Raw genomic sequence first — 24568 nt, forward strand, 5'->3', positions numbered from 1 at the left:
GGAGGAATGATAGTATTTTATAGAATATATGATATTAGAATTTTAAAATTTGTGAAATAATTTGTAAGTAATATCTTTATATATTGTATAAGTTTATTTCTACTTTATTCCTTCAATACAAATGTTTGAAAGTAAATACAATTTATGGCTATCTCTGGCCTGCAAGCTATTTCCTGCACTAGAGCCTTCTGGGCATTCTGCACAGATTAGTGTTGGTGCTAATCCAGTGCTATTTGATCTAATGCTGGTGTTAGGTTTTGAGCATTGGATCCTCTATCAACTGACCTGTTTCATGCAAAATAGAAACCATCACCTTACATCCTCCAAAAGCAAATTGAAAAAAAATTTCCATGGGTAAAATAAAAGACATATATGCAATGCCACAGCACACATACTGAATTAAATTTATTGGAGGCATTCTTGGGAGCAGGGACTGAAATTATGTATATGCTTTTGTGGTTTTCAGAGTAGGTACCTTACTTGATCAGAAAAAAACCCCACACTTCAGAAAGAGGAAGCACACAAGCGTCAATAGGTACTTTTCTCTAAAGCGAGTTTCAGATTAAAGTATGCAGGCACTATGGGCTAGATTCACTAAGCCCACCGATTGTGTCCCAACCAGTTTGTGACCACTTTGCGACCCCGACCTGATTCACTAATCTTCCTCCCGATCCGATCCGCACCCGATCCAATCCACGCATGCCAATGAGGGGCAATGGCTTGCAAAAGTAGGAAGGCAGCGATTCACTAAACAAAATCAGGAACACTGACTGGGCTGGCCAATCAAAAAAGAAGCGACTGCTGAGGACCAGTCGCTCACATCTCTGCCACCCTGCCTGCCTCTCTGGACTGACAGTGCACATATTATACGCATCCACCCTCCATACCAGAAAAGCAGTAGAAAAAATATATTTATAAATAACAAAATGAAATATTGATCCTGCTGGGTGCACACATGGGGGACTGGGCAATAGGTGCTCTGAAATAGAAGCAAACGAGAAGCGGCAGGGGGAGCTAATCCAACCGTTCAGTAAATGAAGAAATGCATATCTACTTTTACATATGCATCAGTATTAAAAAGCAGAGCCACCCTGCCTTCCTTGCTGCTGCCCTGCGAGCCCGTGTTTTTAACCCGCACTTTTAACTCACAGGTTAACAGCGGGCTGCACTATGGCGATGTCTGAAGTTTGGTCTTGAAAGCGGACTTCATTGAAAGTATCCCATTGTCCAGTAGGCAAGCGTACTGTTCCATAGCCTCCGCCCCTTCCCCCCCTCCCCCACTTGTGCTGACTTGGCTTGTGGGATCATACCTACAGGCAAAGAGGATGATCTGCGCATGCATCTGGATCGCTCTGCAGTGATCTGTGGGGTCGGTAAAGGGCATGCGTCCGATCACTACATTTGCATGAGGATGCTGTAGTGAATCAGTCGCCCGCCAAGACTTGGTCACGGATCGCACATGGCCATGGATCGCAAAAGGAGGTTAGTGAATCTAGCCCTATGACACAAGCCCTCTCTATGTATCAATGTGAAGGATGTATTGGAGATGTGGTTCTGATGACAAACAGCACAGCAGAATCTTGTGTTTACTCTGATTCATAATGGTGAAAGGGACTATGCAAATGGAGCTTAAAATAAAAAACCTCAAAGAAGTGTTTCAGATGAGTCAAATGAAATCCTTAAGATTCCTCTGTTTCCTCTTTATTTTTTTCTTGTTTTCATGAATACGTGCCAATGGCTTTTTTGTCTTTCTATACAGAGCAAGGACATGGGGCTGCAGGTGCAGGAGGAGCTGATTAAGGTGGCCTTGGAGCTGCAGCTGGTGTGTACTTTGTAAACATCTTTCACTTTTCTCTCCTCTAAAGGCTGGATGCACTGAACTTTGCCCTCAGTGCTTTGTGCCTTTCACTTTCACTTTACTGCTCTTCCCGCCCATATCATGCTTTATTTCCATGCTTAAGATCTTGTTTTTTGCAGCAGAGGTAGTTATGGCTACCACGCTAAATCAATTTCAAAGTAAACTGGACAAGTTTTTAGAAGAAAAGCAGGATATGCTAAGATGGTAGCTATCTCTTTTAACTTGGTGTGTATTCTATACAATTGAATGGGGTCTAAACAACGAATCAATCAGAATGCTCAACTCTCAAAGTAATATTTAAACCTCTGCAATTCTTTGAAGCCTCAACGGCAACTTTTTTCATATAGGTTACTCAAGAACAGTGACTCGCTTGCCTCTTCACCTGCTTATTCTGAGCTAGATGCACTAAACAGGGTCAGTAAGACTGTGTAGGTCCGCTCCGATCTGATTTTTGGCCGATTCCAAAAATACTATTGATGCATGAAAAAGTTTGCAAACTCAAAAAAGGACAATCAAAGAATCACTCAAAGCCTTATGCCACATCCCTGAAACCTTTGAAAGAACAATTGAGAAGAGTTTGGAAGCACAAGAAGGAAATGTTATTGCAGCATGACAATGCTAGGCCTCAAGCAGTACACAAAACACTACAGAGGCAATTGTGAAGATGGGTCTCACAGTCTTACCCTATCCACCATCCAGCCCAGATTTACAATAGTGCTATGAAATTCCCATTTCCAGAGATATTTGTCTGAATCAAATGAAGAGAGGGAAAGGACTGTGAGCAACTGGCTGATGAAACAAAATGGGCAATTCTTTTACAATGGCTTTTAAACACATGTCCCTTGTTGGCAGAAATGTGTGGCGAATGGTGGTGGACATAGCTGTGTGACATTGAGTCTCTAGTAATTAGTTACTGTAGTCAATTACTTTCTTGCAGTAATTAAGTAATTAACTACTTATTCAATATCCTGGTAACTTTAATGAATTACTTTTGAAGAGTAATTAGCACAACATGACATGACATGGCAGAGGATGTGGTTGGTGCGAGTTGGTCAAACCTCCTTGAAATAAGCATCAAGAGATGGTTATTCAATATTCACATTGCTGCTGTATATAAGATGGATCATTTATTGCTTCACATACCATAGGTCTTTTACCATAAGCAATGTTCCCTCTAAGGACCGAGTTCATGTGAGCAAAAATATTTTTTCGCAAGCAAAGGACTGAGTTGATAATGAGCAAACATTTTCTGTTACATTACCCTAATGGTATTATACACACTGTACTTTACAAATTAAGAATTACAAATATTTTAAAAATATTGAAAAATAAGATGATTTTTATTGAAAGGACTTAAAAAAATTTTCAGTTAGCTCTCAGAAGCCAACACCTCCTTCCCCAGACTGTATGCTGGCCTGACCTAAGAAAGAGGTTTTGGTCTCTGACAGTTCGTCAAAAATGTATTAAAATTAGTTCAATGAAAAGATATCAGCTTAATTCTATTTATATTTATTAACCTTTATAAACATGGGTACCACACTACTTTATCTTAAATAAAAAATAAAATTATTTTTTCTACCTTTATGTTCTGGCCATTCACTTCTCTGGTTTCTGCTTTCCTCTGTCTTAAGTCTCTTTCCAGGATTTTTCTCTCCTCTTTTTCCTTTTGGCTTTCTTCAATTTATTTTTCTACCTCTATGTCCAGATTTAACTCATTCTTACTATCATTTTTTAATGGTCTACTGGCAGCTCTCCATCTCTTTCCCACATCCTGGCTCTCCTATTTTACTTCCCTTTATTCCTAGACTTTCACTAACTCTGCCCTCTTTCTCTTCCCCTTCTGTACTGTGTTTGCTCCCTATATCTGTCCTTTCTTTCCCCTTCCATTATTATCTCCCTCCTTTCTGTCTCTCCACCCTCCCCAAATATCTGCCCATTTCTCTCCCCTCTTCTATCCAACATCTACCCCTTCTATACAGTATCTGCCTCCTCGCCCCCTTTCCATCTAGCGTCTCCCTCCTTCCATCAGTATCTTCCTCCTTTGTCTCTTCCCCCTTCTGTACAGTCTGCCCCTCTCTCCCCTTTCACTTCCCCTTCTATCATCTCTCCCTTCTTCCATCCAGGCTTCAGTCTCCTTCCTTCTATATAACTTATTTCCTCCTCCCCTTTCCATCTAGTATCTCCCCTCTCCCCCATCAATATTTCCATTTTTTTGTGTCTCTTCCCTTCCATACATCTGCCCCCTCTCTCCCCCTCACCTTTCACTCAGCATCTCCCCTTTCTCTTCCCACATTCCATCATCTCCCTCCTCTCTGTATCTCATCCCCCAACATCTGCCCTCTCTCTCCCCTATCCTATCTAGAATCTGTCTTACCACATCTATTCAAAATCTGTCCCCCCCCCCACTCCAAACCATTTCCACCAGCTTCTGCCTCCTCTTTCTACTCCCACCGCATTTCCATCTGTATCCCCTCTCTCCCCATCCCTTTTCCACTGTCTGCCTCCTCTCACTTCACATCCACCAGCACCTGCCCCCTCTCTCGCCCAACCCATATCCACCAGCATCTGCCCCTCTTTCTCCCCCACCCCACATCCAGCAGTGTTTGCCCCCTAGAATCCCCACTGCTGCTGTTGCTTTCCCAAAGCAGCAGCAGCAAACCGAAATAAGCCAGCTGTAGTACCTTCCCAAACATCCACAGCTGCCGGCTTTATCCCAGAAGAAGAAGTGACATTGGAGGAAGTGGGCCGGCAGCCACAGGTATGTATGGGAAGGTCCTGCAGCTGATTTGTTTCATTTTGCTGCTGCTTCTGCTTCAGGAAAGCAACAGCAGCACAGGATGGAAGACTGATACCCAAGGGGTGCTGGTCTTGACTCCACTGGCTGCACGGTGGCTGAAAGGTACGCAGTCACACAGCTTAGAGGGAACATTGACCATAAGTATTAATATTACTACTTATATTCTTGGATGTGGTATCAGTAAAGAAAAAGCAATTAGTTACTTTAAGTAGACAACCTCAATCAGTAATCAATTACTTTCCTAAATGAGTAATTTAATTACTGTGACTAGTTACTTTACGCTGAGAAGTAAATGATAGCTGTAATTAATTACTTTTGAAAAGTAACTAGCACAACACTGATGATGACTATGTAGAAAAGTAAATATGTGTAATATAAGAACAAGTGTCAAGTATTATTTTAATTTTTTAGTCATTACAAGGGGTTACTGAAAAGTTCTCAGACCAACTAACTTCCTAAATTCTGTGTGTTATTATGCCACTGTAGCTGAAAAGAGTTATTTTATTTAGCAAAGTGCCAATTTGCAGAATCATAAAGCTATGTTTTGACATTGTTTCAGAGAATTGATTGAACCATATCAATGAAAGTGTGGAATTTTCAATGTGGAACTCCGGGCCATCATGAAGTTCCTATTCCTGCAGCACCACCTCATACAATGTCTTCATTTAAACAAAAGTTACTGAAGTAGAGGCTTTACTTTTCATTTAACTCTCATACTAACAAAAGAATGATAAACCAATAAACGTTCAGAACGATCAGTGCTCATGAAAACCAAAGAACATCCCCCGAAACGTCTTTCCACTGACTTTTGCTGTTTCCTTTTCAACAACTCAGGCGATGAAGACATACCAGGTATACCATGGGGAGAGCCTGGCGGCGGAGCATAAACTGCGAGATGCAGAGAAACAGGAGGAGAAGCGCACAGGGCGGTCGGCGGAACAAGGGGGGAATGTCTCAGGGATAGACTCAAAGACCCCAAAGCGTGGTTCCCTAAAGAAAGGAGAGCGTCTGGTGGAGAAGGCAAGTTTATTCTATTATGTGCTTCTTTAGCTAATTACATTTGCTTTTTTTCCTCCTTTGGTGCTGTTCTTTCCTTTTAACATTAGGGGGCATTGTTAATGTTACATGTATAAAGATTGGCATGAATCAAAGTGTTGGCCCATTCAAGGGAGATTTTCTTTCCTTTTGGGCCTGACATTTTATATGTACTTCTTTGGGCTTTCATCACAGTTGGAACTGGGACTGACATGAGCCTTCATTCACAACTCTTAGTCCAATTATTGTAAGGATAGCCATAAGTGGTGAGTTAATTGGTTCCAGGCTGGAAAATTTATGGCCAATCCTGGTTTTGAACTGACATTCCAAAGCAGAGTGCGATTTGTAGTGCCTGATCCTGCCCATTGAAATCAGTGCCATAAATCCAATTATGGGGGTGGTGGGTGGGGGGGGGGGATTGTGACACAGTAGTTAAAGCTACAGCCTGAGCACTCTGAGCTTGTGGATTCAAACCCACACTGCTCCTTGTGACCCTGGGCAAATTAATTCCTTCATTGCCCCAGGTACATTAGATTAGGGTTACCAGTGGTCCGGATTTCCCAGGACATGTTCTCTTTTTGAGGACATATCCAGGGGTCCGGATGGCTTTCAAAACCCAGCACTTTGTCCGGGTTTTGAAAAGCTTCCCCCGAAATTGTGTTGGGCAAGAAGTCAATCAGTAAAACTCTTATCAGTAAAAGTAAAACAGAGAAATAATTTATTGGTTCCATCTTTTCTTGTCTCTCAATCCCTTTTTCCTTTCTGCATTTCTTTCCTCCTGGACTTGTTTTACACTGTCACTTTTATTTTTCCATTTGCTTCTTCATTCCCCAATCTGCACTCCTATCCTCCTGCTCTGGTGCTGTCTCCCTTTCCTTCATCCCTCACAGAGACAAGTGAAGTTCCAGGACAGCCAGCTGAAGTGCACTAAGGCACGGAACGACTACCTCCTCAACTTATCCGCTGTGAATGCCTCTGTGAATAATTACTACATCCGTGATGTGAACAACCTCATTGATGTAAGTGAGACAAACTCTACATCAGATCATCATTTTTATTCACTCTGTCTTGTGATATAAATAATGCACAAGGGCTTAACATTTTTTTTTTTTAAATTAAAGGAAATTCCAGCACAGGCACTGAGCACAAGACTTGGGAATAATGTAAAGCATAGTGAGAAGGGGAGGGAGGAATGAAGCCTGAGATGACCACAAAGGATCCTCAGCAATGGTGGAAAGCCTGAAAATCCTCAGACCTCTTTGGGGAAACAGTAGTAATCTTAAGCAGTGGCATAGCGAGGCTAGAAGGCACTCAGGGCGGTGGCACCTCCCCACGCCTACCATGCCACACTTGTGCCCTCCCTTCCCACCCCCGTACCTCTTTAAATCTTCACCAGCACGAGCAGCTTCTCTGGCCTGCTGCTTGTGCCAACGTCTTTCCCCTCTGAAGTCACTTCCTGGCCCTGTGACCCGGAAGTGATTTCAGAGGGAGCCAGGCTGGCGCAAGTAGCAGGCCAGAGTAGTTGCTCATGCTGGCAAAGATTTAAAGAGGTATGAGGGGGTGGGGAAGGGAGGGCGCGAGCGTGGTGTGTGAGGGCAGAGAGGGGCTGGCGCTCCCACCAAGATGGTGCCCGGGGCGGTCTACCCTCCCCCCAGATAACCTGTTCCAAGTCTTTGCCTTTAGACATTTACCAGGAAACAGGAGGGGAGAGGTTGGTGAAAGGAGCAGATTAATTGTTTTCTGCTTTGTAGTATCTGCTGCAGCCTCACCTTCTCCTCCCTCATCTGCAGTCTGCACTGCATAAAATGGGAAAGGAAGAAAAGGAAGCTGGAGCATACATTGCAGGCAGCATGGGAGAAACAAGAGGGGAGGGGGATGGAAAAGGTTGCTGAGCAATTGTTTTCTGTTTTCATATGGTCACTCCACCCTCATGCCCTTCCCTCCTGTGCCAACAGGCAGCATGTGAGGACAGGACAGATAGAAACAGGCACAAAACAGCCTGCAGTTCTCTATGCTCCCAGGACTGGTATCTGTTGAGGGTAGAGCTGGGTGCACAAGGCAGAGAGATGTAAGTGACTTATAGGGGATGGTGCAGGGCAGTGTCTCGCAAACTTTCCAGCCGGCTGCACACTAAATCCAGTGCCCCAACCAGAAGGCACCCGGAAGTGTGTGGACGCCCATCTGACCACAAACCGCTTTGATGGAGGGATCCAGGAGGTGCAGGAAGAGGAGGAGAGACACTGGCCAAAAGAAGAGAGTCATCTGCGCCAGCTGACTTCCTACAGGATGTGCCTCTCGCCATGAGAGGCACGTCCTGTAGGCAGTCAGCCAGCGTGGACGACTCTCCTTGCCAGTGTGTCATGGCACACCTGAAATCTCAGGAGGCACACTGGTGTGCTGCAGCACACAGTTTGCAATACACTGGTGTAGGGTATAAGCACTCTGAGCTCCAGAGAGGCCTGGGCTATTTCCAGGCATAATAAAAATGAAAAAAAAAAAAAATATCTATATCTATATCTTTCCTTTGCAAGTCTAAGATCATCCCCACGTGATAAAAAAATGTTAAATACAGAATGGAAGTCAACCAAAGGCCTGAGGGCTAGATTCTCAAAAAACCACCTAAAACAACAACGGGCTGCTGTCACAGTTGTTATAGTTGCAATTTTAAAAAAGCAAGTCATTCTCCAAAAAATGCTCATGCAAATGAAGTTGGTGGAGAGTAGCGAAGATTCGCAAAATTTGCATATGCCCATCGCTGCTTATAGAATCTTAAAGCTGTGCACCGCATTGAACTATATTAGGTTATGCGGTATACAAATGACAATGTAATGTAATATGCTGGATTGCAGGGGGAGGAGGAAGAGGGTCAGCAGAGGATATACTGATGGCAGGGGAAGGAGAGAGAGAGGAGTGGGTATGCTGGATGGCAAGGGGAGAAAAGAGAGAGAGACAAGAGCGGCTTCGCTGGATGCAGGAGTAGAAAGAGAAGATGCTGGATGGAAGGGGGAGAGATGAAAGAGTTAGTAAAAAGCTGGGAAGTGAGAGGAAGGAGAATCGGAGAGAAAAGTGAGGGAAAGAAATGGAAAGAGAGAGCAGGAAAAAGAGGGAGCCTGAAGTCTGGATGATATGAATTAAATTTGAATGGATAGGCAGGAAAAAATGGAAGAAAGCTGAAAGGAACAGATCAATGCTAGAGTTGGATATAGTGGAGGAGGTGAAGAAGACAGAAGAGAAAAAAGAAGGCCCTTGAAAAGAAGACAGGAAAGCAGTAACCAGAGACTAGGACCAACACAGTTTAAAAAAATTCAATGGCCAGACAGTAAAGATAGAGAAAATCATTTTTCTTTTAATTTAGGATGAAATAATGTGATGACTGTGTTAGTCCATTAATAAACATAAATAAAATTTTAAAAAAAGGAAAATAAGTTGATACCTTTTTATTGGACTAAATATATTTTGGACTAGCTTTCAGATTTCAGAGGCCAAAACCTCTTCCTTCATGTCTGGACAGTATACTGCTGTTATACTTTGCTTGTTCTAAATTAAGGAAGGATGTTTTGACCTCTGAAAACTAGTTAAAAATTGTAATAAGTTAGTCCATAAAAAGATATCACCTTACATGGGGTGCTGAAAAGTTCTCAGCCAAACCAACCAACTTCCTAAATTCTGAGCGTTATTTTGACATTTTTTCCAGTCTTGGTTGGGCTGAGAACTTTTAGCCCCCTCATATTTTCTGTTTTCATTTTATTTGTTAGTCTAATTGCTACATTGTAAATTACGGGATGTTTTTAAAATTTACATCTGCTCTTTTTATATTTGCATAGTACATCACTGTTTCTATTTCTCTAGAGTTACCCTATATGCAAAGTGTGGGTTCTTGGGGGTTTCAGTTTAATTTTTATCTACATATTTCAGATTTTAGTTTGTAGTTGCTTATTCTATATTTGAGGGTCTACATGTATTTGAAAAAGGCTAGATCTTCTGTTAGCATTGAATGTCTATGTAGGACTGACCTGTACTAATCGAGTTTGTTTAGTTTTCCAAAAGGCATATTGATATTCTTCTGCCCACCTAATGTTTACGGGGTTGCCTTTTTCTAGTAAGACCCTTGTTGTGTGACCTCCTGGAAGGTTAGTACTGTTATGGTATGCTTGAATTGCTTTATAGATCCTGATCTTTTAGGGGTTTGTATTACAGTGGTACTTCAGAATCTGAACGCCCCAGAACTCGAACGACTTGGAATCCAAACTTTATTTTGTAGTAAATTTTGTCTTGGAATCCGAACACCCTGCACATTGTATGTGTGGGTTTGTGCCCCAGAATTTGAATGCTGCTTTGGAATATTTGTTAATATTTTACCTTAAAATCCAGTGTATTTCCTGTTAAAATTTGAGTTTGTGGGACCCAGGAACGGATTAATCCAGTTTCTATTATTTTCAATGGGAAAAATTGTCTTGGAACTCGAACGCTTTGGAACTCGAACGGGGTTCTGGAACGGATTAAGTTCGGATTCCAAGGCATCACTGTACTTCAAAATATGCCTTGTACTGGATTGTGGATTTGGATTTAGCTCATGCCTCTTTCAATTATAGTTCAAAGCAATTTACTTTCAGTACAGTAGACATTTTCCTGTCTCTATGGAACTTACAATCTGTTTGTACTCGAGGCTATGGAAGGTTAGGTGACTTGTTCGTGATCTCAAGGAGTGGCAGTGGGTTGGAACCCTGGGTTTCCCTGGATCTCAGACTAATACGGTAGAGAAAAATGAATGAATAAATAAATTTAAGGCTGGCACATCTGAAGCCTTGTGGCTGTTTGGCAATCTGCCCCCTCATAAAACCCAAAACCTGATAGGCAAATCATTTTATGGTTGCCATTAACCACAAAATTTCTGTTACAGTGTTGCTGAGCATCACTGTTCACATGGTAACCAGGAAGGTGCTGGACTAGGAAGCTCTGTCTGTGAGCCAAGTGTTCAAACACTTGCATATATTTCTAGAATACCGCAAATATTGTTCTGTTTAATATGTTGCGTTAATTTGGTGCTTTATTTTAGGTTTTCTGTCATTTAGGGCTCCTTTTATGAAGCCGCGTTAGCGGTTTAATGGGCGTAATAGCGCGCGCTAATTTGCCGGCCGCGCTAGCCGCTACCGCCTCCTCTTGAGCAGGCGGTAGCTTTTCGGCTAGCGCGGGGGTTAGCGCACGCTAAAAAGGTGCGTGCGCTAAAGCCGCTAACGTGGCTTCGTAAAAGGAGCCCTTAGTGTGCACATTACTATCAGTAACAGAAGTACTGGAGAGGCAGCTGATACAGCTGCACCAGAGCCAAATATCCCCTGTTGTACTAAGGTGCGCTAACCGATTAGCGCACGCTAAACGCTAATGCGTCCATAGACTGACATGCATGTGTTAGTGTTTAGCGCGCGCTAATCGGTTAGCGCACCTTAGTAAAACAGGGCCATAGTGAAGGACTCATTCCTGGCTGTGTTCAAAAGTGTCCTACTGTCCTTTTAGTGTTGACATAGGCGGTGTTCCTCACTTCAAGATTTTAACTTGCTCCATTCCATTCTACTCCGCCCCATACACCACCCTAGCCACACCCATACCCTGACCCTAGCCCTGCCCATTTTAGCCTCCTCAAACAGCCTATGCCTATGCTTCCGAGGAACTGAAGCAAAGAACTCTGAAACTGGAAGATGTGACAGAATAACTTGTCAAATTAAAATTTAGCAAATCATCTGGACTAGATAGTATCTTAAAATAACTATGATATTCAAACCTGTAACCTATCATTCAAATCTGCCAGTGTGCCTGAAGACAGGAGGATGGTCAATGCAATGTCAAGTTATTACAAAGACTTCAAGGGGGAATCAAAAAAAAATACAGACCAGCAAACTTGACATTGTTGCCAGGTAAAGTCTGAGATAGGCTGAAAGGATCTTTAGCGGTAGGGGTGAGAGGACTAAATCAAGACTTTGGACACAGAATATCCTTAGGGGAGGGGAAGTGAAGCAAATTGGACTGTAGAAAGGTAGTGTGTGGCTTATATTGGAAGTCTGGAAATCTTTATCTTTGCAATACATTGTGGTTAAGACAGAGAACCAAAAATTATGGTATGATGTTTGCTCAAGGTGGGACTGTATGTGAGTTTCTGCATGTCCCTTTACACAAGGACATAGTCTGGTCCCCATCTACCCCCATTCCTGGGCTATTCTTTTCCGTCCCCACACCATGCCCGTCATTACGGTACTGTCCCCACAACATCCCCAGCCTGCATTTAACAGGTCTTGTAATGTCTTCCTTTCTCTCAACCTCAGATTTGTCTTCCTTCTCTACCTCTAGGTCCAACTCTCTCTCCCTCCCCCCAACTCCAATACTCTCTCTCCTTCCCTCTTTCCCTCCCCCAGGTCCAACACTCTCTCTCCCCCTCCCTCCCCCAGGTCCAGCTCTCCTTATTTCCTTTCTTTTCTTCTCCATCCTGCCTTGGCTTTGCCCCAGTTCTTTCAATTCCCTCTCTACCATCCCCCCCCCGGGTCCAACATCACCTCCCTTCCCTCCCGGACCTATCATGGCTGCTCTTCCACATACACACCCGGCCCTTAAGTCTACTTGGTCCAGCATCACCTCCCCCTACTTTCTGGATCCAACATGGCTGCTCTCTGCCACCCGCCCACCACCTAAAGTCAATCTTCAGACCTGCAGGTCAGTGGCAGCTGTATAGAAAAGCTGCCTGCAGTCTGCACTGGCTTCTCCCATTGACCTAGGTAACTCTTCTGAAACAGGAAGTCAAGTCAGAAGGGGTGGGCCAGGTCAGAGGGAAAAGCCCAGTACAGACCGCAGTCAGCCTTTCTGTATGGCTACTGCTGGTCTGCAAAGCCAAAGACTGACTTTAAAGGTATGCAGCAGGCAGGTGACAAAGAGTAGCTGCGTTGGGTCGGGGGGGGGGGAAGGGGGGAAGAGAGGTGATGCTAGACCAGGTGGGCAGGGAGGTTCCGAGGCTGCAAGGTTGATGGGGACATAGTTTAGTCAGTACAAAACTAAGATCTACTCCCTTCTGATGCTAAGGCAGGTAAATTAGGACCCAATCCAGAGAATACACCATAAAAGTGGAGGAAAAACACCTCAGGAAACCACTGCTACAGCAAGCACTATAATTGTACATGTACACACAGTGGAGTTTTTTTTCTCTGACCTGTAACTGCTATGTAACCACTGAGTGTGCTTGTACAATTATAGTGCTTGCTATAGCAGTGGATTCCTAGCCACTAGTGCCTTTAACTGAGTCTTTTTCTCCACTTTTATTGTGTAAACTCTGGATTGGGTCCTAATTTACCTGCCTTAGCATTGGAAGGGAGTAGATCTTAGTTTTGTATTGTGTGATTTTCTGCTCTACCCTTCTCTGGATATTTCTTGACATAGTTTAGTCCCCATCCTCTCCCATTCCCTTTCCTTCCATCCCATCACATCCCTGTGGTAATAAATGTTTGTTAAGAACATAAGAAGTGCCTCTGCTGGGTCAGACCAGAGGTCCATCGTGCCCAGCAGTCCGCTCGTGCGGCGGCCCAACAGGTCCAGGACCTGTGTAGTAGTCCTCTATCTATACCCCTCTATCACCTTTTCCTTCAGAAAACTGTCCAATCCCTTCTTGAACCCTAATACCGTACTCTGTCCTATCACGCCCTCTGGAAGCGCATTCCAGGTGTCCACCACCCTTTGGGTGAAGAAAAGTTTCCTAGCATTGGTTTTGAATTTGTCCCCTTTCAACTTTTCCGAATACCCTCTCGTTCTTGTGGTTTTTGAAAGTTTGAAGAATCTGTCCCTCTCTACTTTCTCTATGCCCTTCATGATTTTGTAAGTCTCTATCATATCCCCTCTAATTCTCCTCTTCTCCAGGGAAAAGAGCCCCAGTTTCTCCAGTCTCTCAGTGTATGAAAGGTTTTCCATACCCTTTATCAGATGTGTCGCTCTCCTCCAAACCCTCTCGAGTATCGCCATATCCTTCTTAAGGTACAGCCCAATATTGGACACAGTACTGCAGATGCGGACACACCATCGCCCGATACAATGGCAGGATAACTTATTTCGATCTGGTTGTAATACCCTTCTTGATTATACCTAGCATTCTATTCACTCTCTTAGCGGCCGCTGCACACTGTGCCAACGGTTTCATTGTCTTGTCCACTTTTACCCCCAAGTCCCTTTCTTGGGTACTCCCATCGTATAGCTGTACCTCGGGTTTCTGCTTCCTACATGCAATACTTTACATTTCTCTACATTGAACTTCATCTGCCATCTCATCGCCCACTCCCCTAGTTTGTTCAGGTCCCTTTGTAATTCTTCGCAGTCCTCTTTAGTCCGAGCACCACTAAATAGTTTGGTGTCGTCTGCAAATTTTATTATTTCGCATTTCTTCCGATCCTATGTCATTTATAAATATATTGAAAAGCAGCGGTCCAAGCACCGACCCCTGCAGAACACCACTTGTGACCCTCCTCCAGTCCGAGTAGTGGCCCTTTACTCTTACCCTCTGCTTCCTACCTCCCAACCAATTTCTGATCCATCTATGTACGTCTCCTTCCACCCCATGGTTCTTCAGTTTACGAAGTAGGGGTTCATGGGGTACCTTGTCAAAGGCTTTTTGGAAATCTAAATATACGATGTCTATGGAGTTCCCTTTGTCCATCCGTTTGTTAATTTGTTGTTCAACAACAACAATTTATTATTTCTATAGCGCTACCAGACACATGCAGCACTGCAGATTGTACATGCAAGAGACAGTCCCTGCTCAGAAGAGCTTACAATCTAATTATGACAGACACACAGGACAAAAGGGAGTCAGTACATAGTGCTCATGTAGGGAATTAGAGGGGGGTCCTATGAGGTGAAATCACATAGGACAAAGGGGAGTCTGAGCTTAGTGCTCATGAAGGGAATTAGAGGGGGCAGGAGAGGTGGTAGGGAACTATTGAGGGGTTGACAGACAGATATGTTGGTAGGAGAAAGGAAAATAGTAAAACCAGAGAACATAATTCGAGGTTGAGGGGAGGGAGACTCAAGAGCAATGTAAGGAAATTCTTCTTTACAGAGAGGGTGGTGAATGCCTGGAATGTGCTCCCGAGAGTTGTGGTGGAGAGATAAACGGTGATGGAGGTCAAAAATGTATGGGATGAACACAGAGGATCTAGAATCAGAAAATAACAGTAAATATTGAAGAAACTAAGGCCAGTACTGGGCAGACTTGCATGGTCTGTGTCTGTATGTGGCCGTTTGGTGGAGGATGGGCTGGGGAGGGCTTCAATGGCTGGGAGGATGTAGATGGACTGGAGTGAGCTATGACGGAGACTTCAGTAGTTGGAACCTAAGAACAGTACCGGGCAGAGCTTTAGATTCATGCCCAGAAATAGCTAAGGAGAAGAAGAAAAAAACAACAAATTTTTAGATTGAATCAGGTTGGGCAGACTAGATGGACCGTTTGGGTCTTTATCTGCTGTCATCATCTACTATGTAAATGCCACTTCAAAAAAGTGGTCTTTCGGTCTAGATTTGAATATCACTAGAGACGGAGCATAATGTAACAAGCCAAGCAGGTTGTTCCAGGCACTTGGCGCAGCAAGGTAGAAGGGACGGAGATGGGAGTTGGTAGTAGAGAAGAAGGGTACCAACAGGAGGGACTTGTCTGACAAACAAAGTTTCCGAGGGTAAGTATAAGGAGTAAAAGAGAGGAGAGATATTGAGGAGCTGCAGAGTAAGTACATGTGAATGTCAGTAAGAATTGTATGTGGAGAAGGACAGAGAGCCAGTGAAGTGACCTGAGGAGAGGAGTAATGTGGATATAACGATCTTGGCAGAATATGAGATGCACAGCAACATTTTGAAGATTTAAGGGGAGAGATATGGCTTAGTGGAAGACCTGTGAGAAGCACATTGCAGTAATCCAGACGAGAGATGACAAGAGCGTGAATGAATGTATTTGCAGTGTGCTCAGAAAGGAAAGGATGGATTTTAGCAATATTATAGAGAAAAAGATGACAAGTTATGGCAGTCTGCTGGATATACAAGGAGAAGGAGAGCGATGAGTCAAAGATGACTCCGAGGTTGCGAGCCGACAAGACAGGGAGGATGAGAGTGTTATCCACTGCTATAGAGAATGGGGACAAAGGAGAGATGGGTTTAGGAGGAAAGATAAGGCCATGTTTAATATTAGATACGGTGAGACATCCAGGTAGCAATATCAAATAGGCGGGCCAAGACTCAGGCCTGGATTCCCATAGAAATTTCAGGGGTAGAGAGGTAGATTTGCGAGTCATCAGCATAAAGATGGTACTGGAACGCGTGGGATGAAATTAGAGTACCAAGAGAAGTGCAGATAGAGAAAAGAAGAGGTCTCAGGACAGATCCCTGAGGTATGCCAACCAATAGCGGAATGGCAGCAGAGGAGGATCCTCTAGAGCTTACTCTAAAGGTGCGAAGGGAAAGATAGGAAGAAAACCACGAAATAACAGAGCCCTGAAACCCAAGTTAAGACAGCGTATCAATGAGTGACTGCAGTAGTTGCTGGGCTTCCAGGATTACCCAGAGCACTGTTTGGCATAACAGTGGGCCCGCATGCTCTGGCTCTGTGTACAGTGGCATGATATTTATATCCCTAGCTGTCCTTTAACTATGTGAATAACAAGATAGCACAGCTACAGCTGACAGTGCAACATCAGTGATTGCCCATAGCAACTTGCTTAGTCTGTTTACAGGTAAAGCCACTTTCTGTGCGAGAACAAGCCATCCTGTCAAATGATAAAACCAGAAACACCGGAAAGAGAGAGAAAAAAAACATTTAACAGAATCACAGGAAGCTGAAGAGGAAGTCGGGTGCAAGTTAATGCTAATACACCCGCCCACCTTGTTCCGTTTTTGTTTATTGCTACTCAACTGGAATAAGTCATTGGATTCTTGCCCAGAAATAGCTAAGAATAAAAATTTAAAAAATTTAAATTGAATCAGGTTGGGCAGACTGTATGGACCATTCGGGTCTTTATCTGCCGTCATCCACTATGTTACTATGAAATGTACCGGGAGCGGGTGGGGACAGAAGGGGAAAACAGGGAACTAGTGAAAAAGAGATGAAAAAGAATTTGAGTGAGAAAGCCAGAGAAAGGAAGAAGAGCCAAAGAGAAAGATACCAAACCTGAAAATATCACGCAGGATCAAAAATACAGCCAAGAAGAGTCCAAACTTGCTGGCAAGGGTAATCGGGCAAAAATATAAAAAGACACTTGTCACCCCTATAACAATAAATGAAATGAAAGAATATATTTTTAACACTTTTAGTTTTCAAAAACACAGGGCTCTTATAAAATAGTAAGCAAGCAGCAAGCATTTTGAAAAGGTCTACATATGTGAAAAAAAAGCTACAATTTGCATGTGTAAATTGTCATACACATATATATATAGGTAGCTGCATCAGGCACGCTCTGATGCAGGAAGTTGTGTTCTGGGCATTCCATAAAATTATGGGGGCATTTATAGGAAGCTTTTCCTCATGTAAAGCCTGTTTTACACACAGAAAAAGGGCTTTTGAGGAATTCTGCAGCTGCATACATGCATAAAAGTATACACAAGAGAATAGCGCACATCCTTTTGCATGATCTACGTGTAGGTGTTCCTGGATGTGTAGCCTGGATAGAGGAAAGTGCAGCATCATGATGATGTGTATTTTATAAACACAGTTATTTACAAAGCATTTTTTCCATGGACACAAAAATTTAGAAATTCTTTAGGGGTTAATTATATGTGAGGACACCAAGGTTAGGAAGGCAAGCGGATGCTTATTTCCAATCTATTTTATAAATACTCATAGGTACCTCTGTGTCTTATAAGATAGTAAGGGTAAAGTGACAGAAATTGCAGCTAGATTGGAGCCTTGTACATATGTCTGCTCAGGTCCAGGGGTAAATGTTAGCAAGTAATGTGCATGCATATTTTATAAACTATGCAGATAAATTGTGATATTCCCCCCTTCCTCCTCCAAACTCCACCCCAGAACATGCCTAAACACAGGTAACATAAAAGTATGCAGCTTCTTGCCACTGTGTGCATTTTTATGTGCATTTAACCCATAGAGTTATTTTATAAAAGCCTTTTCATGCCTGAAACACAGTCTATAGAATTTAGAGGCCAACCCAGTTTCAATTTCTGTTTGGATTCAGCACCGAAACCAACCCGAAATTAAGTGACTTGTCCAAGATCACAAAGAACAATAGAGAGATTTGAACCTTAGCTTCCCTGGTTCCTTGTTCTAACAAATGCCTCACATAAAACCAAGTTTTCATTCCAGATTTACATTTCTTAAAGGACAACTCCAGCCTCAGATTGGGTGTGAAAGCATGCTAAAAATGATGGGGGAAAGTAAGCAAATGGAGAATGATGGGTATACTAGATATGGTTTAGACTAGAGGGAGGCAGAACTGTCAACAAATTTGCCTGAGATGATGGAGGAACTGTTATGCACCTGAGAGTTGGCAGGGTCTGGCCCACCTAAAAATGCTGCACTTTCTCTGTTGGAGTGGTTCAGCATCTGTGTTGAGGCTGCGATCACAGTTGTGAGTTTTAAGAAGCAGTTACTGTAGAGGATAAAATTAGGATGAAAATCAGTTTAGAGACCAGGGGTCTCAAAGTCCCTCCTTGAGGGCCGCAATCCAGTCGGGTTTTCAAGATTTCCCCAATGAATATGCATGAGATCTATGTGCATGCACTACTTTCAATGCATATTCATTGGGGAAATCCTGAAAACCTGACTGGATTGCGGCCCTTGAGGAGGGACTTTGAGATCCCTGGTTTAGACTGATTTTCACTTTACAAAAAGTCTGGAATTTACAAGTAAAAAAATCAGTTTACACTGAAATCTGTGGTTCATTTTAAATCTAGAACAGGAGTGTCAAAGTCCCTCCTCGAGGGCCGCAATCCAGTTGGATTTTCAGGATTTCCCCAATGAATATGCATTGAAAGCAGTGCATGAACATAGATCTCATGCATATTCATTGGGGAAATCCTGAAAACCCGACTGGATTGCGGCCCTTGAGGAGGGACTTTGACATCTCTGATCTGAGACACATTCCTAATGGCAGTGGTAAGCCTCCATTCTGCAAGCAGCTGCTATTCCTCCACAGGAACTCCCTTAGCATGAGCAGAACTAGGACATTTCCTCTTACTGCTCATTGTATAAAAAAAGAATATTTAAATTCTGCTGGAACCTCACTAAAAATGTCATAAACTCCCTCCACAACTCTGTACTTTGTGAAGTAGCAAAACCCTTTAAAAACCACACTCAGCGCCTATAAACTATAATTTTAAACTCCTAGGACTCACACAGCAACCCACCTCTGAAGAGGCAAAGCTGCAAATATTATATCAGGTCCCAGTACACAAGTACACTTCCTATTGGGAAACAAGTGAGGAAAACATACAGCGCATGGCTCATGAAATTCTTTTTAACCCTTCTGCTTGTGTGTGTGTCTGGACTGAAAAGTCACTGACTGGGTTAGAACCTGGAAGAAGACAGAGGGTGATGATAAATGGAGTTCACTCAGAGGAAGAGGATATTACCAGTGGTGTACTGAAGGGATCGGTCCTTGGCCCAGCTCTTGTTAACATCTTTATGAGGGATCAGTGGTATAGCAAGGGTGGGAGATACCCGGGGCTGTGGTGCTCCTTGTGCCCTCCTCTCTGCCCTCTCTCCCTCCCTCCCTGCTCCTTCTATGTCCCCACGCTGCACTCGCACCATCCCTTCCCACTCCTTACCTCTAAATCTTTGCCAGCGATAGCAGCTTCTCCGCCTGCTACTTGCACTGGGTTTTCCTCTGATGTCACTTCCTGGCCCCATGATCTGGAAGTGATTTCAGAGGAAACCAGGCCTGTGTGAGCAACAGGCTAGAGTAGTTGCTCACGCTGGCAAAGATTTTAAAGAGGTACAGATGTTAAGGACGAGAGAGCACGAGTGTGGCTTAAAATTATTAACACACGATGGCAATACATTTTCTCAGTCACGGCACCGCAAACGTGGAACTCCCTTCCCATTCAATTAAGAGAAGAATGTTTTCTTGATAGATTTAAGAGTAAGTTAAAATGCTTTCTTTTTAAGGATGTTTTCGACCTTTAACTCTTCAAGTTAGGATAATGCCTTCAACTTTCGACTCCTGATTTATTTTGCAAAGATAAGTTTCAAGTTTATTTAAAGATTTGATTTGATCGCAAAACCATAATCCAATGCAATTTACAAAATACAATAAAATCGGGGTAAAAAAGAAAAACACATTGATTAAACCAGACACTTAATATAACTTTTGACCAGCAAAACACAACAGGGGGAAAAAAAAAGGATTAAATACAATTTGTAAACAAAATAAAAAGGGCATAGGTAATGAAACAATAGGATGGGAAAAGGTTTAATGCTCAATTTTCGCTTAACAGCATTATTAATCCACTAAAAAGTATCCTAATTATATAGAATTCAAATAACTCAGTTAAAGGCGTCCTTAAAAAGCCAGCTTTTCAGGAGACCTTTGAACTTACTAAGTAATTTTTCTTCCCTTATATTGATTAAGAGCGAATTCCAAATCTGAGGGGCTGTGACAGAAAAGATCATGTCCCTTCTTGAATAAATGTGTTTTAGTGAAGGGACTAAGAGAAGAATGGTAAAGTACCAAGAACCAACCCATGGTTCAGAAAAGAAGTGTTGGAATTGAAAAATCCCAAGTTTTCCAATAGACATTGACCATAGGCCAAACAAAGGGACAAGCAAAGTCTTGCACAAGGCCAGGAATTCGCACCTCTTCAGCAGACACCACTTCACACACTTGAGGAAGGGTTTGTCCAGCGTTGAGACTAGCCCTTGTATCCGCAGACTCCACAGGACTACTTTGTAACTGACTCCAAAGGACAAGGTTCACCAAGACCACATAGATTCCCAGACAAGTCCCCATAATAAATGTAGGATGATTAGTGCTATGCAATTACTGATAATAAAAATCTCATCTGTCTAGGAGTTTATCTTCTTAGCACTGCAATAAATGTTAGGTCCCAAGGAACAACTTTTAGCTTGTCTATTCGCTTATAGGCAATGACCACACTGTCCTGAAAGCAATTGTCTTTATTTTATGGTTATCTCTACAGAAAACATACTTGCACATGTATTCAGGGTATGTAATGCTTAGTTACATGCATGCATAGATAAATATTCATAAATGAACACAATAACACTGAACAACTAGGCACAAAATGATATTGATATAGATCAGGGGTGTCCAACCTGCGGCCCCGCGAAGTATTTTGTGCAGCCCCATTCGAGGGCGATGCAGTGTTTTCCTCTGCTGCCCCCGGGTGTTTACCATCTTGCCAGTTCCCTCCTCTGTCTTGCTGCAGCGTTTGCGCATTTGTGCGGCCCCAGAAACATTTTTTTCGGCCAATGCAGCCCAGGGAAGCCAAAAGGTTGGACACCCCTGATATAGATTATGCAAAGAAACTAGGTTACTAAGAGAAAAGAACACACAGTTAGGCTTATCTAAATAATTACTAAACCAGTGGTAGTTACTGGTGTACCCTTGTCATCAGAACTAAATATATAGCACACAGCATATACTAAGATCTCCAAGAGAGATAAACAGCTAGATGTCCCAAATGGCTAAATTACAGATGAAGTCCCCTAAACTACCTGTCATGTGCACAGGAGGGAATTCTAAACTAAAATCCCCGTAAACTAAATGGCTAACCTGCTCACCATTTTCATTCCCAGGCTGCAATCCAGGGCAATGAGCCAGAAGTGGACCACAGTTACTTGGACAGCTGCAGAATTTCCGCACACAGGAAACTTCACAGGGCTTATAGTAGGCTTAGCTTGGGTGATCAGCTGATATCAATCTCAGACAAGTTAGAGAAAAAGTTGCAAAGTCCAGGTGAAGACTGGTATCTTCTTACAAGGAGCAGCCAAGGGAACTCTTCTCTGTGATCTTAGGTCTGGTAAGGTACATGCCATCACTCCAGCATCCCTTCTCTTTCTCTCCAGTATAATTTTAAAGTTATCTCTTCCACACCCCACTACCAACTCCCTGAGACTAGTCACGTACTTCCTTCTTCTTGTCTTCTGACCCTTGCCAAAAGGGTTTTTTTGACCAATAAAGTCCTTGTTACCAGGCAGATTTCTTTCTCACATACCGAAGTGTCCTGTATTATCTGCCCAAGGTCCGATGTCCTCATAAATTGTCCTAGAGATAAGATTGCCAGGCTCTGCCGACCACCGGTCCATGCTGGATCCTTCTTATCACACATTCCTCAGGCAGAGGGGCCTCCTTGGCTAACAGAGAAGTAGCTTGAAATTCCAGGATGCTGATAGAAGGGAAAATGATTTTTTTTTTTTAATACTAGGCCCAAGGCCTGAAAATGGTATTACAGGCACAGGCCTACAGCTCACTGATACTGGTCTGCTTACATGCCTACCTCCAAACCTTACAGTTTATCAATGTTGCCAAGTTATGTAGCAGCCCCTTGTCTTAACCTTTCTACCACTTTATAAAGACATTCTGTCAACCTCCTTTGTAATTCTGCTGCTAATCTCCTTCACACACATAAGTGCCTCACACTAGGATCCCCGATTACCTTGCTGCATTAATTCTCTATGCTCCTCCCTGTTCATCATCTTCAATCTCTGAACTTGTTCTTCACAACCCCTTATGTGCCTACTGGGACTCCAGCAGAAAGAACACATTCTGTTTCTTAGCTCCCTTCCTTTGGAATAGTTGCCTTTTTTTCTTCTTCTTTTTTTTAATTTTTATTAAATTTTCAGATCTTACAAAAAGTGCATCTTAACATACATGACATAACCATAACCATAACAATTAAGCACTTATAAACACTCAGAATCAGTTTATCAATACCCAGAAATACCCACCTCCAGTGCTCCCTCTAAGCGGGCGGGTGTTGTGGGCAAAATTTTTTTCGCTGTGCGCTACAAATATCGGGCGCCAGCGCCAACTCGTCCGATTCTCCTCTCGCCGCCCTGCCATCTCCGTACGCCGTGCGCTGTGACGTAAACTTGTGCGCTGCGATGCAATATTTTGTGCGCCAGCGCACGCCAGCGCAGCTTAGAGGGAACACTGCCCACCTCCCTTCCCAACCATCAAAGAGGGCATCCGCTGAAAATCAAGGGAGGGAAATTTCATGGCGACTCCAGAAAATATTTCTTCACCGAAAGGGTGGTTGATCGTTGGAATAAACTTCCACTGCAGGTGATTAAGGCCAGCAGCGTGCCAGATTTTAAGAGTAAATGGGATTTACATGTGGGATCTCTAGGGGGGTAAAGTCAGGGGGGGTGGGTCAATGGAGTGGGCAGATTTGATGGGCTTTGGCCCTTTTCTGCCGTCATTTTCTGTGTTTCTATGTTTCTATACCCACCCTTCTACCCCTGGATGTGCAAGTATTATATCAGCAAAAATAAAACAACAATTCTACAAAAGACGCCAATGGACCCCACACTAATTTGAATATTTTTGTGTTCCCTGCCAAATCAACATTCATTTTTTCATATTTATACACTAAACACAGATTTGCCCACCAGAAAGTGAAATTAAGACGGTCCCAATTTTTCCAGGTACGCGTGATCAACTGCATAGCTGTTCCTGTCATAATTAAGAAGAGTCGGCCTTTATATCTATCCATCGGGGGTTTAACACGCAGAACAGTTCCTCAAACCACTACCTCATACGTCAGAGGGATCGCAGACTCCAAAATTAATATGTCCCCAAATCGACTTCCAAAAACTCAGTATCATAGGACAATAAAACAGTAAATGATCCAATGTTCCTATATATAGATGACAGTGCCAGCATCTATTAGACTTAGCACTATCCATCTTATTCATCCTAACCGGGGTCCAAAAAGAATGGTGTAACAGAAAAAAACATGTTTGTCTCCTAGATTCTTACGCTGTACATCTCATCCTCCAAGACCAAATACGTGGCCATCGAGATGCAGAAATATACTGCTTAATCTCAATGCTCCAAATGTCTCAAAGAGCATTTTTGGGTTTCTTATTCAGAAGTTCATATATTAATTTATACCACCTGGTGGCCTGATGCCCTAGCAAATCTGTCTGGAAACAGAGGATCTGCAAGCTGTAATGATTTTTAAAATTTCGCCAGTCAGGGAACCCTTTCTGAATGGCCTGCTTCAACTGCAATCATTTGTAAAATTGAGATTTTGAAATAGCAAAAGATTGTTGCAACCGTGAAAAGTCAAGCAATTTTTCATTTAATATAACATCATCTAATGTTCGTATACCTGCCTGCATCCACTCTTTCCAGGCAATTTTGGACCCACCAATTTGAATCTTGGAGTTCAGCCACAAGGACTGAGACATGGATTTCTCTATAGGAATTTCAGTTAACTTATTAATACATCTCAAGGTCTTCCAAATATCTAAAATATTTTAAATCTTGGCTTTTAAGGACTTGTAGGTTCAAAGGCCTAGGTGGTTCTGTCCATGTAGGAATTTTAACCAGAGGATGCAGTTAATGCTATAATAGTTGAATGTTTGTGGATGCCTTTTATAATGCTCTTATATTTTGTGCTATTTGCTTTTTGTAACGATTGTGTAAGGGCATTCTATGGTATTGCTGTTTCTGTTTTCTGTTGACTCCTTAATAAAGATGATAAAAAAATAATAATAATAGTTGAATGGTTTTATTGTATGTATGAATTGCTTTTTTTATTCTAATGGAGTATTTTTCTTGATCTTTTTATTGTAATGTGCCATAATTTGCATTGTAAAAAATGCGATCTTATCAAACATAAATAAATGAGAAATGCTACTCTATAAACAGGGTACAATGTTAATTTAT

The 24568-nt window shown here is 42.7% G+C and overlaps 1 protein-coding gene across 3 annotated transcripts in view; it reads left to right on the forward strand.

The window, feature by feature from the left end:
* ARHGAP4 (Rho GTPase activating protein 4) overlaps positions 1-24568 on the forward strand; it is a 145769-nt gene that overhangs the window by 62309 nt on the left and 58892 nt on the right. For all 3 annotated transcript variants that reach the window (XM_033920717.1, XM_033920712.1, XM_033920724.1), the window contains 3 exons: positions 1760-1822; positions 5490-5675; positions 6581-6709. In XM_033920717.1, coding sequence (XP_033776608.1) covers positions 1760-1822; positions 5490-5675; positions 6581-6709 — 378 coding nt within the window. The remainder of the gene's footprint in view (positions 1-1759; positions 1823-5489; positions 5676-6580; positions 6710-24568) is intronic.

Source organism: Geotrypetes seraphini, chromosome 1 (assembly GCF_902459505.1).
Source record: "Geotrypetes seraphini chromosome 1, aGeoSer1.1, whole genome shotgun sequence".
NCBI classification, from domain to species: domain Eukaryota; kingdom Metazoa; phylum Chordata; class Amphibia; order Gymnophiona; family Dermophiidae; genus Geotrypetes; species Geotrypetes seraphini.